An 18,690-nucleotide genomic window follows, 5' to 3' on the forward strand; every position below is an offset into this window, starting at 1 on the left:
GTTTCTGACCCAGTTTTCGGCCCAGAGAACACAGATTAGAGGCTATAAAGTGGGGGAATGCATCCATTCATCATCATGCCACTCATAATTCACTTCTCATGATTTAGATTAGTTTTGAGAGGGGTTCTCTCCTCTCTCTCTTTAGGATTAGGATTTAGGATTTAGGATTTCTTCTTGTTTTAAGAGTAACTCTGGATCCCAGGTTCAATGTTCTTTTACTTTATATTTATTTCCTATTTTCAGATACTTCATTGCTTGTATTAGATATGTTGCCTAATTGGCTTATGAACTTTTCCATGTTAAGATTTGAATATTTTATTTAATGATATTTGAAGCATTTCAGTTTATGATTGTTCCTTTTTATTATTCCCAATCTGAGGATATTATTATTCTAGTAGATTTAGTTTTTCCCCTTTTTGCTTTGGTTAAATAATTGGTAACTCTTGATTTATCAAACTCATTGTTGATTGGAAATTGGAATTAATTCATCCACTTAACTTACCTTCATAGTTAGAGGTTAACAAAGGGGTAGAAGAATCCAATTCTCATCACAATTGATAAGGATAACTGGGATAGGACCTCCAGTCTTTATACCTTGCCAAGAGTTTATTTTACAGTTATTTATTTATTTTTATTGCTTTGAAAATATGCTTGTGCCCATTGCCTAAATTCTCAAAACCCCCAATTTACAATCTTCATAGCCAATAATAAGAACATACCTCCCTGCAATTCCTTGAGAAGACGACCCGAGGTTTGAATACTCGGTTAACAATTTTTAAAGGGGTTTGTTACTTGTGACAACCAAAACGTTTGTACGAAGGGATTTTTGTCGGTTTAGAGACTATATCTACAACGCGACTGTTTTTATGACATTCTTTACTGGCAAAAATCGTAACGTCAAGCATATGCTACAAAAAGTTTTAATGTTATCAGATCCCTCACTTCGGTTGGCAAGCATACAAAGGTCTGTTGAATAGAACTAAACATAATAGATCCATTTTGATCAAATACGATTTCTCCATTATAATAAATTAATAACAATGATATTCCAAACATTTTAAGTGATTAGAATGAGAGTAATAAGAAGTAGAAGGAGAGGTAAATGTAGATGTGAATGAAGAGAACTCGATCACTATGAATTATAAGGAGACATTTTTTGTGCTACGGTTGGGACAAGTTTGTTCAAACCATAAGCGAACTTTGGGAGTATCTGCAAGTTCACCGCTGACAAAGGCAAACTAAGGTTGAAATTACAAAATTTGTTGATGTTGTGGATGAACTTCAGTACGAAGTGTTGGGCTAACTTGCTACTGCATCCAAAAAAAATATCTCAAGAAATAAAAATAACTTTTTTTTATGGAAACAATAATTATTTTATTTTATGTCATGAAAAAACTTTTTACTCATCATGAAATACTTGTAGAATGACTAATAGATAAATTTTTGAAAAAAAGAAAAAAAAAAGAACATAATATATATACAATAATGTATAAATTATAATTTTTTTTGTCTCTAATGTGCCGAACTTCTTTAATGTTTAATTTACATAAAATTTATTTTTAACTTTGAAATAAGTTGGATAAACCACAAAAAATACACCCGAATTATTTTATCGCCGACAAAAATGTCTCCAAATATTATTATTGACAAAAATATTCTCAAATTATTTAAAAATGTATAAAAAGATATTACTCTCGATGTTTCACATTAACGGAAAAGAGTGATGTGGCAAACAAAACTTCCTATGTGACAAGTGAGACTTTGACATTGACAAGTCACACAACATTTTTTCCATTAATGGAGTAGGTCTTTGATCACAACTGGATATTTTTGACACATTCTTAAATTATTTGAGGTCATTGTTGTGGATAACGAAATTTTAGAGCAGTTTTGTTAGCATCAAGACAATTTGAGTGCATTTTTTGTGGTTTACCCAAATAAATTTTAATTTTATCTTTTAATATTATCATTTTTTATAATATATAATTATACAATTATCTTTTAATTACATTTAAGTAGATTACTCTTAATCACATTACTTAGAAAGTAGACTTATTTTTTCAATTTTACTCTTGAAAAATTTTACTCATCATAGAATATTTATAGAATGGCTAGTACATAAACTTGTAGAAAAAAAAGAGTATGATATATATACAACAAAATATAAATTATCCTTTTGTCTCTAATGTACCAAACTTTTTTAATGTTTAATTTAATTAAACTTTGTTTTTAATTTTAAAATAAATTTTAATTTTATTCTGTAATAATATCAATTTTTTCTAATAAATAATTATTCAATTATTTTTTTAATCATATTTAAGTAAATTACTTTTAATTACAATACTTTTATTCTAAATAAATTTATTTTTAAAATTTTATCCTTTATCACATTACGTTCATTCTAAGTAAATTTATTTTTGATTAAGAGCAAAATTAAAAAATAAACTAAGTAACTATCTATAGTTAAAAAAATCGAGATTATTGAAGAAAAAATTAAAATTTATTTAAAAGTTAAAAATAATTTAATTAAATTAAATATTAAAAAAGTTCAGTATATTAGAAATAAAAGGTATAATTTATACTTTGTTACATGTATGTACCATTTTTTTTCTTTCTCGAAAATTTAACTACTAGCCATTTTATAAACATGAGTAAAAATCCTGAATTTGTATTGCAATTCATTTTTTTAAAATCCACTGTTATTTTACCTGATTAGATAATTTTTCAAAGAGTTTTTGTTCCCAATATTTTCGTTCTATTTAAGTTTCTAACGTTGCAAAATTATCTTAATGTTATCTTACTGTCAATTCTGTTAACATTTTATTAATGACAGGACAACATTGAAACAATTTTAAAATATTAGAAATTTAAATAGAATAATTTAAACGTTTGAGACAACTTTAAAACTTATCATAAATATTAGGGATAAAAACAATACTTACTAAAAAAGAAAAGAACAAACAACAATAAAAGATTTTAAGTTAAACGTACCAATTTTTTTTTTTTTTGGTATTGTTATACGTACAAGTTTAATCAATGAAAACTACACACCACTTGCAGTCCTAATAACCCAACAAAATAAATCTGCTTGTTAGATCTCTAATATTTGAATTTGATGTCAGTATTTAATTTTTTTTTTTGTTCATGAATATGAAGTCATTCTTAAAGCCTATATCCAAACACAAATTTCTTTGACATCAATCTAATCTAATTTCTATAAAAAATTATTCTACAAAAACTATATATCAATATCCATTTGCAAACGATAATCCAAATGCACTGTTTTATGTTATCCTCAGTCACTATGAATAACCACTTTAATTTTAAGTATGGCTAATTCCCATTCGTTTAATGATACTACTGATAAACAAAGCTGCCTACCTATATATAACCTCCCCCAATAAGCATTAAAATCTTTTGATGGTTCATTTATAATGTATTCATGGAGAGAAAGATCATGTTCGTGGAACACATTATAACTGAAGAACTCAACTCTGCATCAAGGATAAAATAGCCAATATAATATAACTGCTACGCAACTATGAAGTTCTCTCAGTGTGCATATACCCCCATGTACAAGTAAAAGCCCTGATAAATCTTCATGGTGTGAAATTGCATAGCAAGCCACCATGACATCTGGCGTCAATGGAACTCAGCTTAGAGACTTATAGAATGTTTTCTTCAACCAGTTACAATGATAGCCATGTCGAAAACACCAAAAGAGGAAGCATTAAAACCAGGCCATAGCACACAAAGAAATCAACACTTTCGTGTGTAATAACATTGCCGAGAATAAAACTCCACAGATGTCCACTATCCATGGCACAGAAAATACACTGTCCAGCTTCATCGTGTTGATCTTCCTGTTCCAGCCAGATATAAGTAGAGTAAACATAACCCTAGCCAAGGGAATATTGAATTCTCAATTGCTACCAAAAGAGAAGAGGGGGTGAGTTACCTCTGCAGTTAAATTATTGAATTGATCTTCATCATCAGAGTTTCTCACAGAATTTATGTCACTGCTGGAGAAAGATTGACCCAAAAATGTTTTGGTTTTAGCTCCCCCAAAATTTTTATTTGTCAAGGATGTATATGCTGAATCAGTGTGTATTGTTTCCATCACAGAGCCAAAGAAGTTTGTCACAGGTACCTAGAAAAAGTAAAGCAAAAAGACAACTGAGCATTGTTCTACTAAATGGAGTCTGTTACATGAATCAAACACCACGAAATTGTTCTATCAGATATCATATTTATGTTTAAAGCATTCTTTTATAGTTCCTCCTATGGTTTTCCCAAGTCTCCCTCTACCTCCAGCAGTCTAGCTATAGCTATAGGAATGCTGTAACAGCTCAGCCCACCCGCTTGTGGATATTGTTTACTTTGGCACTCCGGGCCCCACGGTTTTATTATTGATGGAGGGACGGAAATCACTCAATCCATCAAAATGTGTCCACAAGGAAGAGGTCTCCACTCTACTTACAAGCCATGTATAAAGCACAACGATTACAATGTAGAATAAACACATTAAATCAAACCCACCATTCCCGTGTAACTTCATGAAGCTCAGCTTTCTCATGATGTCTCAAAGCAGTAAACCTACTACATAAATGTGGATTGGCTTTTCCAACTAGTTTAGTTAAGTAGTAGCTTGACAAAGTGATTTATAGTCTATTACAACAAATATGATACAAATTGGACTTAAATCAGGAAATAGTAGAAACATCACTGAACTTCAAGACCAGAATACAGATTGTAAATGATACTTAAATGGAGTGGAATAAGTTTGCAATAATGTTGGATCTTAATTCAAGAAAGATCTTATTGGTTGTCAAGAGAGCAATCAAATTTAACCAAGTGGAAACATCACATACACTACCAGGTAGAAGCACTTCGTCAGACGCAAAGCAAAGGAATCAAATTACATCCACAATGTTTATTACCTCTTCTAAATGGCGTTGGTATAGGTCCCTTCTGTAGTAAGCAGTTGACATCAACAGATTCGGATTATACGAATTGAAAAGACTGCAAACAAAGCATAAAAATTTGCAAAGTAAACAAGCTAGCTGTGAATATATAATTTTGGCGGGAATTTCAGCCATTCATGATTACCAACTTTCTCAATAAATAAGAGTGAGAAAAATTCTTGTTAAACGTAGGCCAATTATTTTAATCAGCACAGATCAATGAATTTTTTGGAGAATTATTAAAAAGTTATGATGAATTGCACCAAAACGTATAGAAAGTGAAATGCAATTAAAAGAATGTACAAGACAATAGATACACATACTAGGGAGACACATTAGCATGGATAAAATAGTTCCTGAAAATATATATAAAGAACATTCTTGTATGTACCTGCTCAATGAGGCATTGTCATAAATATTCAGCCTCTCAAAGAAGGCAAGTGTGTAGAAAGTGAAACGATCAACAACTGAAACACCAACCTGTGTGATATTTTAAAGTGCAAGTACAAAAGGGAATTTTAGTTTGCTACCTTTGGAGCCAAACATGAAGAAAGCCAATGGATAAACTGTAGCATATTATGTCAAATACTTCTATGTGCTTTTCACAAGTTGGTTAACAATGTCAAATTAATACATACGTCTGAATCCAAGTGATGTGAATATGAATTCTCTCCTTTCATGCTACTTCCAATTGCCAGAACTCCAGGTGATCGAAGCTGCAACCCAGAAAAATGAATCTAGTCAGCAATATATATAGGACACTTGTGAAATAGAGTGGCTTCCAAGAACATAAATATGTTAAAAATGCATCGATAGTAGAAGCTAAGAGCATCCCTTTATCCTAGGAAGAAATCAAAACTAGATTAGGAGAATAAAAGTAAGATACAAAATCTTTGTACTTCACAATATGATGTTTAACACTGAATGAAATATATAATATACCAAAAAATTGGTTATGCAATTAGCTATAAAATAGATTAACATCATTATCAGACCAGGATATTTGTAAATCTCCCCATTCAAAAAGATTACACAATTGCTCTAGGGATGTTCAAGAAGCTAACAACAACAGCTAAACTTCTAACAACAAATAAATATAACAGCTCCAAGCTCCAGATTTCTTTGTACCACAACACATCTAATGTTTCTCTAATCATTGAAAATATAGCACTTCCACCAACTGCAAGCATTCAACAGCAACATGAAATATATAGAGAAACACAAGGGTTCATTTGACTTAGACAGAGACCACTCTTAACCTGGACAATGAATACTTAGGATCACATCACTCTTTTTCCATGAGAATTGGCATAAAAATTATGGAAGCTCCTAAAAATCCAAACAACCATGTCAAAATCAATGTTTAACCTGAGAGAAGAGTGTAGAAGCTTGGCAAGTGTCCACCATTATCAGCAGTTCCTTAAACCTAATAAATCCCAAATGTTCAAAAAATGAGTTCTTAATCCAACATAATAATTATGATTCGATATGTCAATGACTTGTAAATATAAAGGTAACTGAGATAAATTAGACTCCTATAACTTATAGTGAAAAGGACAATATTCATGTAGATTTTCTTAGTTAAAATAGATAAGAATAGAAAAAGGTTCCTGAATTCATGGAATCATATTGATAAAGTCACCATCAAGATCCTTATTCTCAGCAAAATAGGTACATGTACAAAGAGTCCATACTCCTTAGTCTGCATGCATTGGGGATTGAGAAGCTATGTTCCATTCTTTTCCCCCATTTTAGATTGTTAAAAGGTATTCTTTATTCTCCCTACTCTTGAATTATTTTTTCCTTCTCATCGAACAAATTTTATACCCCAAATTTTTTTATTACTTTCATTCATACAAATTATGATGGTTACAAATAATAAGTTAAATAGGAATTCAAGACCTGCCCTTCTCTTTCATTTGCTTCACAGCATCAGCTAAATCATGACTCTGAAGTTCTTCTGAATCCTGAAACTTCAAAAACTCATCACCACCGTGCCCTGTCATATAGAGGAGAATATGACTTCCTTCATCACTAAGAAGTCGCTTGGACCTTGGAACAGCAGTCTCATGACGTCCAGTAAGCACACGCAGAAAGTTTTCAACTGTCACTTCATAACCACGATAATCTACCTGATGGGTTGCAGGAAAAATCATCACCTTCTTAAAGACTACATATGGGAGCCATAGAAAAAATTGGAAAGATGCAAATATTTTAGCTTCCAAATGTTACAAGATCAGAAGTTTGTAATAAGACAAAGGCAAACCTAACAATAATCATTGTCCCATCTATGCCCTATAGAAGAGTCAGGCATAATGCATACCTCAAAAACTCACCTCAACATTGTCCCCATACAGGTTAAGTCTATGGTTTTCGTTATTAAAAACTTGCGCAGGGTACTTGTTTCTTGCATTACATGCCATGTCATCTGCTAGCATGAGTATAATCCTCTCATCAGGTATTCCTAGCCGCTTAACTGTCCTGAATGAGAGAAATTATTTATTATCATTAAAAGAGAAAGAATTTGTAATGATCAAATGATCAGTACCAACCATAATTTTAAAAAATTAAAAATAAAACTAAAGTTGAACATTTACCTATACAGTGACAACGTATTTGCCATATGTCGATAGTTAAACCTGAAAATGGGAAGCAGCGTGCTTAGTATACTAGCCTTGTCATAGAATTACGATGTTAACAATAGTCCAATACAAACATCAGTTTAAATCTACTCTCTAAGCTAGGGAAAAAAGCCGTCGGTGCTTGGTAAACAATTTTGAAAACTTTTCGCCGAGTATCCTATATACATCATTCACATTTATTGTCGCCAAACCGCTAGAAGAACTAAGATGCTTAGCAAAGAAACTAGAGAAAACTAACATGAAACATTAGGTAGCTATGAAATGCTTTTATTAATATTCATATAATTAGAATCAGGAAGCTTTGAAGCTTATAAAACAGTAACATACCATTGTTCAAAAGGAATTTGGATAAAGTAAAGATGAAGCCTTGATTTACCAGAAGCGTGATGTGCAGACCAGAACAGCCCAATTATTAGTATGCATGGTAGCCTCAGAAGACGATGAAAAATATGCTGCAGAGTTCTTGATATTGCCCAGAAATAGCAATAACATCACGAGTACTTTCATAGTGAGCTTTAAAATCCTTAGGAAGCAAAATTCCATCCTTCTATCAAGCTATTCTCGCATCTATCGAATTTGTTGTTCCTGTAGATATGAAACTAATGATCAATTGCTTATTTCCTTCCACTACCAAAGAACCGTTACATAACTGCATACAAAATTCAGCCACCAGAAGTCACTCCCATTAAACTGTAAAATATCTTCTGATTGTTCTCAAACAATCAAATGTCAAATACATATCAAACGACTGATATCTCACAAAAGTCAGCAAGGAAGAGTCCAGATCAGTGTATGTTCAAGCAACTGTAAATCTGTAATGGTAATGGCAAGATAAAAGCCATAGTTATCAAAACTAAATCGGTAATTGACCCGGTCATATGACTTGGTCACCGGATCACTGGTTCAACCGGTGGGTCAGTAATTTACCTGATTGATCCGGTCATAATTAAATAAAAATATAATTATAAAAATAAAATTAACTTCAAAAGTTAAAATTTAAAATGCATGTCTTCACAAACATATTAATAACAATCAAGTATCAATTCTTAGACATAACTAATGATGCAAAAAGAGATAATATACTAGTCACCAGTACAAAATACTTTCTCAATTTAAATGAACAAGAGAGAACAAAAGATAACACAATCAGTAAATCAAATCCAAGGAATAATAAGAAAGTTGGCATCTATATCTTAGGAAAAATTTGAAGCTTGACCAACATTTCTTTCATTTTGATTGCATCTATAGCTACATTTGTGTATTTTTCACAAATCAATACCAAGAATAATCCATAATAATACAAACAGAAAGCATGGAAACAACAATTTAACTGAACAATTTTATTCTTAGTTGCAAAGAAGATGAACCTCATTTTCAACAACAAATTCAACTATAATAATTTTCAGCAACTAAAGATTTAGCTCAGAAGATGATTTACAGCAACAAAAACTTTAGATAAGTGATTATTTCAGAGACAACAATAGCTTCAATCTTCAATGATGATAATCAGTAACAAATTCAACTCAGTGATGATTTTCAGCAACAAAAAAATTTAACTAAGTGATTATTCAACGTTCAATGAACAACAAATTCATTCAGCAATGAACAAATTTAAGCTAAGTGATTATTTCAACAAGACAGCAACAAATTCAAGGTTCTCAACACATTCAACTTTCAGCAACAAAATCAAAGTGCAGTGATGAATTACAGCAACAAAATTGAAACAGAAAGAAAGGGGGAATTTGTTGGAACACACCAAATCAGGTTGAGCGAAGGAAGCTGACGGCGAGGCTCGAAGCAAGAAAACGACAACGAAGACTAGCACACCGAGACCTGCTGCCTCTGCTGCCGGCGACAACAAGCGCAGGGAAGGCGCGCGTCGGAGTACGACGGTGACGAGACAGATAGCGACGACGACGACCTGCCCGGGACTTGCTGCTTCTGCCGCGGCGACGACGATCGCGGGGAAGGGGCGCGACTGGGAGCGAGACGGTGACGGTGAAGGAAGCTGACCAGCTGAACTGATGGCCCGAAGCAAGAAGACGACAATGACCACCACCCGAGGGACCAGATGCTGGTTCCGTCTTCTTCTGCCGCCGGCGAAGCGAGCGCAGGAAGGTGGAAGGCGGGGACAGAGTTCGATACAGTGACGACACAGAGCGCGACGACGAGCCTCGGTCCGAGACAGTGAGTGCGAGACCGAGAGAGAAGTCAGAGATCGGAGGTGAGAGAGCTTGAGGTTGAGGGAGAGAGCGACGAGAAAGAGACACCAGGAGTCCAGAGAAGAGAGACGTTGAGGGCTGGGTGATCCGACAGACTAGGGCATCACAAGAAATGACGCCGTTTCAACTTCCGAACGAAAGCAAAAGCATGACCCGGTCCGGTTAAAGGTCTGGGTTTTGATTAATTCGGGCCGACAGGATTTTCGGTCAAACCAATCGAATCGAGCCGAATTTGATAATTAGAGATAGAGTTTTTTTTTTTTTAAATTCAACTGTGTTTTTTTATTCTTTTAAATCACAATAGTTATTGAAAAATTACAAAACAAATTAATCACATTCACTGATGGTGGCCTTTGATGTGAACAAAGAAGTTGTCCAATGGAAGGTTTTGATACAAAAAGGGAGATAAGGACTTCTTAAACAGAGTTGAGTAAGGATTGGAGTCGGCGACTACTGAATTTGCAGTTATGAGGAGTTACACTCTTTTAAAGCAGATGAAGTAGAGGACTCTCAAATTTTTGAGTGAACACCCAACCCGGTCCCTATTCTTTTTCTCGATGGACATCACGGTCCTTGTAAAAAAAGGGACATATCGGTCCTTGTCCCATACTTTTGTGAGACATCCCGGTCCTTCCGTCATCTCCCCTGACCAAAACAGACGAAACTTGCTTACGTGTCAGTTAACGTTGCTGAGTTGGAGGTTAATAGTCTGTTAAGTTCCACGTGGCCATTAGTAAATGAACATGGGTCGATTTATCCCCCTTTTGGATACCTAAAACTACGTCATTTTAGTGGTTCTCTCCACATGCTATTAAAGAATGGTAAGGGGTCGTTCTGTCCCGCTGTAGAAACCAAAAAAGATGTGAACTTGGAGTACCTTTCGTTGCTGTTTTGTATCTTGGCTACAAGCTTTTAGGACACATGTTTTTCTTCAAAAAAACTTCTATGTTTTGCTACTTACTACTATTGGTTTTAGACATAGGGCTTTTGGTTGAGATCCTTATATTTTAGTTATCTGACTCAGGGCCATGTTGCTGCCCATATTTTGAATGGCATATTATGTGTTAAGTTGTTTCAACAACTGTACTATTCCTTAATTATCAATATATTAACATAGATCTTTCTTTGACTGTAGATACTTAGTGCTACTTAGCTAGCATGCATATTTGTTAAATTTATGTCATGACATATATGCCATTATCTATCAATATATGGATGAGATTTAACATATTCATCACAGGCTATGGTTCAAATTTTACAAATTCAACACAATAATTTCTGCTTCATTCATCATCAAAAGTGTTGTTCACAACTCAACTCAGTGAAATACCAAAATTCAGCTATCAAATTCCTACACACTTGCTCTAAACAAGCTTGCAATTACAACCCCACTCAAAAATGCTAACAAATCAAACCCATACCTAATACATCTACTTTCACCCATTTTCAGTCTGCAGTAATCTAACTGATCCTCCAAACCAATTAATCTTTTCTCCAACTCATTAACTTTGTTATCCACCATATAACTATGGCCTTCCAATCGATTCTGCTTCTGCTTTGATACCCCAAATGAGACAGCCTTGTTAGCATCCTCACCACATGAAGATACATAATCATCTAACCATGCAAAGAAGTTGCAATGCCATTTTTCAGTCTACAAAAAAGTTTAACATTTGTTATCATCTGTGGAATAGAAATTGAAAACAAAAAATTAGCCAAATCCTCAAAAACTACCTTGAATTTTGGGCAGCGAAAGAATAATCTGTCTGGATTCTTCACCATCCCTGACATTAACAATATTGCATGAGAACCACAATAACAAATTGGGGCAACCCATTTCTTCTTCCTCGGAACTCTAGCACTCCCACAAGAATTTAGGCCCCAGCTTGAATCGTCTCTACTTCGTGGGTTTGATGATGAACAACGCTCATGGTCTCATAGGGTTTGTATTTGGGTTGGGAGAAGAGTGAGAGATTAGCAGCGTCGAATCACTTTCAAACCATTGTGTTTCAGTGAAGACTAAAAACGAGGTAGTTTTTGGTTTCTACAGCGGGACAGAACGACTCCTTACCATTCCCTAATAGCACATGGCGAGAACCACTAAAACGACGTAGTTTTAGGTCTCCAAAGGGGGACAAATCGACCCCTGTCCATTTTTTAATGGCCACGTAGAACTTAACAGACTATTAACCTCCAACTCAACAACGTTAACTGACACGTAAGCAAATTCCGTCTGTTTTGGTCAGGGGAGATGACGGAAGGACCAGGATGTCTCATAAAAGTATGACAGGGACCGATATGTCCCTTTTTTTGGACAAGGGCCGTGATGTCCATCGAATAAAAGGACAGGGACCGGGCTGGGTGTTCACTCCAAATTTTTAGTCTGGCGAATAAAACGGATCAGCCCAACAAGTTTTATGCCTTTTATTACTTTTACTTTTGGGTAAACTACAAAATATTCGACTTTTGTTAATAAATTTATCTAATGTTAAATATATATATTTTGAGTAAATAGCTATTTCTCATTATAAAAGATTCAGACAATGACAAAATTGATTATGGAAAAATTAAATGTACTTTATATTCATAAAAGATGAATTATGTTCAACAAAAATATTCAACCCTTAAATTTTGTTGATTCCATTTAAAAAATATGTTAAATTCTAAAACTAACCCTACCACCAATCATTTCAACCTTCAACTCTTGCTATGCCGTGCTCTGACCTAACAAAATTTTATTAGTGCCATGCTGCCAAACATAAACAAGCTCATCCAGCCAGTGCTGGCCATCAAGCCTTCAACAAAAACACTTATATCATGCCAACAGCGAACTCCATGTGATGATAGTATCGACTCATAAGCACATAGTCCACCATGAAATTCAAAACACAAACCGTCATATCATAAGAGCAAGACACCATCCAATTCCGCAAGCAGGCGAAAACCTCACCTTCCTCACCACATACCCGTTCATAACCGCAATCGAAACCCTAAAGATTTTCACATCCCAAACCTTGATGCTTTTATCCACTGAAAGAGTCACAATTATGTAGTCATCGTACTTGTTCCAATCGCAAGTTAGCACCTCAAATTTGTGAGGAGGGAACACCATGGAGGATGAAGGTTCATGACATCCCACACGTGGAAGGTGTAGTCGCCGGAGGCAGACGTGAAGACGTCGGCATAGCGAGGGTTTTATACAGCGGAGTAGACGCAATAGGAGTGTTCCTTGAAGGTGCAGAGGGAGGAAGGGCAATCGAGGGTCCAAAGCTTGACGATGTCGTCCCAAGAAAAGGTGAGGATTGCATAGTAAGAGGTTGAAAGTTGAAGATGATTGGTGGTAGGGTTAATTTTAAAATTTAAAGTATTTTTTAGACGGAGTCAATATTGAAATACCAATCTGCAGCATATCAGAAAGTTTCTTCACAAACTGCTCCGCAGCATATCTCCAATCTGCAGCACTGAAATACCAAGCGCAATTCAACACATAAAGCTTGAATAAAGTGTGTAGGACCACTTTAAACTTTAAATTTGCACATAAAGCTTCTAATTTTGTAGTAACTAGCTAGTTATATATACATGTGAAAGTAACTATAAATATATTTAATCTTGTGCAGCCAAAAATAACCATAAAGATGCAATTGAATTGTGACAGATGCAGAACAATGGAAAACAAAACTCTTTGTTTCATTGTTTCCCTTGAAAATGAAAAGAGAAAAATAAGGGAGATTCATATCATCAGAAAATAAACAAATGCCCATATTATGAGAAATAAGCAAAATTCACATTAACCTAGAAATTAGATTTTTTAGTATCAATGAACATGAACATTTAACCACATTAAACATCTGATAAAAAAATAATTGTTACAGCTAATTTTGACCAGTTTTATAGGTGCAAGTCATTAGCAAAGACTGGAGTCTGGCTAATACTAAACTAATCATTGGCCTTTGAAACAGAAAAATAAAATACAATAAATTAAGAAAACAGCTTAATGCACATCACTAAGTCAGAGGTACAGTTTTTGGGTTATACAAATTTCATTAACTTGTTATCAATTGTTCTAATAATAGAAAAGAAGATAAAATCTTTTGCAGTAATATATAAGTCACTTTCACTTGGTCTACCATGAAGACAAGAAAAGCCAAAAATTCACAAAATGCTTTATCATCTCTTTACTAACAGGAGCATGGACTGTTTGGAAAATGTTAGAAAGTCAAAAGAATTATTAGTATGCTCCTCTAAAATAGTGTAATAAAATGAAATGGAATAAAATAAAATGGCAAATGACACCATGGCAATAAAATAAACCTGTTTCATCCAATAACTAAGTGGAATTACTAAAAGCAATTCAATTAGGCAAACCTGGGAAGAAGAAAAGCTACCACAGGGAGGCCAGGTACGAGTAAGATCACTAACACAAAACAAAACAGTAAATTGGGACCAAATCAAGAAGAAAAGGATTAAAGTGGACCAATTTGAATTACAACCTCACTAATGAGTCAATCACTAAAAATATCACTAATGAGTCAATCAGTAAGAATATAACGTCTCATATAACTCCATGCTCATCAAAATAATGAAGACAGGGCATCTTCCTCAGTGTCAATGGAATCTTTCAATGTCATTATTTCAGTCTTAAGTAACGAAATACCATATTCATCCCTACCAAGTTCAATCACTAAGATTACATTTATAATAATAATGCAGAATTAAATTTACTGAATCAGGTTGGTAGAACATCTTGAATAATAGAACAAATAGATATGTGGAGTGGTTTGCCATTAATTTATAAGTCTTTAGATTAAAAATGAATACTTACTAAATTCCCGAAAAGACTTTGTGCAAGACTTATAAGTTCTACTCCATTGATAATACCTGTCACAATTGCAGGTACAGAAATACACCCCAAGTAAATTATTCAAGAACTCCGATGTACCCACTCGTCAAAGAACCTGATTCAATGTAAACAAATTAAGTTCAGAGAAAGTCAGAATTTAACTCCGAGAATGAGAGGAAACATTGAACAATGATAGCCAAGATATTGATAAGCTGATGAGAGATCTTGAGATTAAAACCATGGAAAATAAACATTTAAAACAGATCACAGAGAAAGGAGAATGCTTGTTTCTTTGTAAACTAGAGGAAGCCATGGATGTTCTTCTTGTTCATAGACATAGTTACAGTCTCTGGTAAGAAGACAAGTTAATTGAAAAACCGAAAGAAGATGACAGCAACGGAAGTTATAGAGGATTAAGTGCTAGTTGCAGTTAAAAATGGTTTATCTTTAATGTATCAATAAGGTTCTCAAATGTGGAAAAGACTAAAAAATTATGTTAACAGAATTCTTAACCTCTCCAATTTGTTCAAATTTTACAATTTTGAATCAAATCCATGAAAAATTCTGCCTCACTTTTTCTTATCTTTATACGAAACGCAACCTTGTCTTTCACTTTGAGAAGATAATAATTTAATCATGAAGTGACAAAACAAGGAAATAAAATTAAAATACTTAGTTCATACATATATATAACTAGTCCAAACCAAATATAAAAGTTTGATTCAACAGTAAGGGAAAAAAAGGGGTTACATCTAATCGAAATTAACCTTATCTAAGAATTATGAGCTCTTAGTTCCTGAAGTTATAATACATTACCCTAGCATTGGGCTCTACAAATATGAACATCAAGCAGATCTTTTTCATTGATGAGCTTAAAAACACAAACATCTCCAACTTCTAATGATGAAGACTATTCAGAGTCTTATTAATCAACACTATAAAATATAATTTCATTAATACTATGTCAGTTGTTCTACTTTGATTTTAAAAGATAACGTTCTATTGTAATTAGCTCAATTTAAAACTCATACAAAAATTAATCGAAGCAGCTATTGAACTACCACACCGAACAACAAACGAAAAAAGAGCAATGAACTCACCAGAAGCCCTCGCCACACAAATTCAACTTCGACCCAGAAAAGATTGAGAAATATAAATGGAAAAAATTAAAGGATTGTAAAATAAATTCAGATAGAAAGATAAATAGAGGGTTTGGGTTTAAGTTCAGTTTGTATGGTGGGGCGAGGAGGGAGGAAAAAGGTAACAGATAAAATGCAGTCGTCTTGATTTATTTACATTATTTCAAATCTAAACAACTTAGAGAATTTTCAAGAATCCAGGTCATAAAATTGTCTTAGGAAACTGTAGAGCAGCACATGCTAATCGAGCCGTAGCAATGTACACAAACACATCAAGACTCATGGGTTCAGATATTGGGGAAATTCAATCTGAGTGTTAAATTGAAGAAAAATTTGGCCAAAATTAATCAAAGAACGTTGTTCAAAACAAAATTTAGAAAGCATAAAGATTAAATTCATGCAAGAAAAATTTTCTCAACAGCCCCGAAACTTAAATTGGGACGAGGGAGAGGAACATACCACTGAGAGGAGAGTCTATTGCAATCGGCAACGCGAAGCACCGCCAAAAGGGAGAAGGCTGCCAAGGATGACACAGGGACGGATGGATTGGGATGACGCCGACGACGACACACACATGCACAGCAGAAGGAGAAGACTCCGACGACCCCTTCTTCTTCACCTTTGTGCACGGGAGCTACACGGCTGAGGGAGGAGCCTGGTGACCAGAACAACGATGGAGCGGACTCCGTTGGATCTGACAGAGGAAAGGGTAAGGACGACGGAGAAGGAGACCAGTGATTGCTATACCTTGGCTCTGACGAAGGGTTCTCGCGCCAAATACTTGAAGGTTATGGCGCAAAATAAATTTGGTCTGGGTATTTTAGTGAGGCAAAACCCCCTTCCCCCCAAAGTTATCTGCTGCGGTGAGGGCCCAATACCGCCTCGATTCAGTTTATTTGGAGCGGGGGAGTATTTACGCAGCAGGAATCGCAACAAATCAGGCAATTTGGAGCGGTTGGGGAGAACAGCTGACAATTTGGGCCGACAATAAGATTATTAGATGTGGTTGGAACAGAGGGCAACCATTTTGAATCTATTAGAGGTGGACCATCAAAACGCATGAAGAACTGCAGCAGCTCACTCGAACAGCAGTGCTCTGGAAAAAAGACTGGTATTTTACCGCAGGTAACACCCGGTTCCCTTGTAGTGAATAAACATTCAACGATCTAATATTTTTGTCGAATATAATTCATATTTCATATTTACTCATATATTTTTTAAAATTATTTTAGAATTCAAATTTTGATAGAATGTTTTTTAAGAATAATTAGAAAAATAAAATATTTTATTTTTAAAATTTAACAATTTTATGCTAAATAGATTTTTTTGTATGTTTTTGTCAACGACCAATATTTAAAAAAATTAAGAAATTCGAGAAATTTAATTTTTATCTTATTTTTTATATATATGTTTTGAATAATTATTCAAATATTCTTACAAGAATTTGAATAAAATACATAAATAATTTTACAAATACAAAAATCATTTGTCACATAATATATTATTTTGGTTATTTTGTTGCATTATAAATATTTTGAGAATATTTTTGTCATTATCACAAGTAACAAGTATTTTTTTTTAGTATATTCAATAATCGAAAATAATTTTGATGTTTTTCTTATTTTTTTAACATTTATTTTTTTGTTTTTATTTTTTTTAAAAAAATTATTTTAAAACTTTTTCTTCAGTAAAGATTATTAAAATATTGATTAACCATTAAGTTATTTTTTTTATAATGTGAAATAATGCAATCAATATATGATTCAAATAATATTCCAAATCAAACCATATTATAATTTTTTGGACAAATCAAAATACTATTACAAGTAATATATATACAAGTTTTTTAATTAATTAAATAAGCAAATTTCTTAAATATGACAAGATCATATACTTAAATGTATACAAATCAGTATACATTTAAGTAGTGTTTGTTTTCAGAGAGTGAAATTGAGACGGAGAGACTAAAATTTAGTATTGTATTTAATAGTCAGAGATTAGAATTAAAATTGCTGTCCTGAGATATAAAATTTCAGTATTTTCAGTACCTCTAAAAAATGAAGACAGAGAGGATTGAAATTCCTGGGACTGGAGATTGAAGCTTTAACATTTTTTTTCAAAAATACTATTATATAACTTTTTAAATTCTAAACCTATTGTTCAATTTTTATATTTATCTTAAATCAAACATAATATTTAGACATAACTCATTAGTCCAGCACATTTTATACTAAACACAATACAAAGGCTTAATTTAGTCTTTATTTCCGAATCTCTATCTCTTAATCTTAATCTCCCTTTTAATCATAGTCTTCAGGAGAGATTATTGTAAATCAAATAACCAAAAATTAGAAAGAATATTTTCGAAAGATACATATATATGATATAATAATAATTTGGATATATTTTCATCACAATACCCTTCAACTTAAAGTGTATAGTTTTTTAATGGCCCAACTTATTCAAGAGTGATGCAAAATGTTTAGAACACAAATAAAATTTTAGTAAAATATTAATTTCTTATGCTATTTTTTTAATTCAATTGATTAAGAAATAATTTATCACAAATCAAAGTTTTATTTAAGAATTTATTACTAGTTAATAAGTTTTTACAGAAACAATATAAAATTTAAATTCTAACACTTATTTAAACAAAACAGATGAGTAAATAATGACATGTCATCATGTCATGTTTTTTTATATTTTTTCATACAAAAAATTGATGATTAGTGTTTAAATATTGTATTCTTTTGTGCTTAAATGGTATATTTCTTTGATCTTTTGATTTTATAAATTTTGTAGGAAATAAGAAGAAAAAGAAGCAAAAAAAGCACAAAATAAGCTAAAAAGAAGAAAGGAAGAATTTTGGACATATTTTGGTGT

General features: G+C 33.1%; 1 protein-coding gene and 1 pseudogene across 2 annotated transcripts; both read right to left on the bottom strand.

Moving 5' to 3' along the window:
* Positions 1–3,265: 3,265 nt before the first annotated feature.
* Positions 3,266–9,944, bottom strand: LOC130976680 (uncharacterized). 2 transcript variants are annotated; one of them, XM_057901593.1, is made up of 11 exons: positions 9,363–9,944; positions 7,983–8,191; positions 7,562–7,603; positions 7,301–7,445; positions 6,867–7,096; positions 6,333–6,390; positions 5,603–5,680; positions 5,356–5,444; positions 4,941–5,022; positions 3,959–4,150; positions 3,266–3,863 (listed from the first exon to the last, which is right to left on the bottom strand). In XM_057901593.1, the coding sequence occupies exons 2-11, from the start codon at positions 8,147–8,149 to the stop codon at positions 3,690–3,692; spliced, it is 1,257 nt and encodes a 418-aa protein (XP_057757576.1). In that variant the 5' UTR covers positions 8,150–8,191; positions 9,363–9,944; the 3' UTR covers positions 3,266–3,689. The 2 variants fall into 2 exon arrangements, with proteins under 2 accessions (XP_057757576.1, XP_057757577.1); XM_057901594.1 differs by having other exon boundaries at positions 7,983–8,255.
* Positions 9,945–11,617: 1,673 nt separating this feature from the next.
* LOC130975321 (peroxisome biogenesis protein 7-like) lies at positions 11,618–13,209 on the bottom strand (annotated as a pseudogene).
* Between the last annotated feature and the right edge of the window lie 5,481 nt (positions 13,210–18,690).

The sequence above is a fragment of the Arachis stenosperma genome, chromosome 4, assembly GCF_014773155.1.
Source record: "Arachis stenosperma cultivar V10309 chromosome 4, arast.V10309.gnm1.PFL2, whole genome shotgun sequence".
Lineage (NCBI taxonomy): Eukaryota > Viridiplantae > Streptophyta > Magnoliopsida > Fabales > Fabaceae > Arachis > Arachis stenosperma.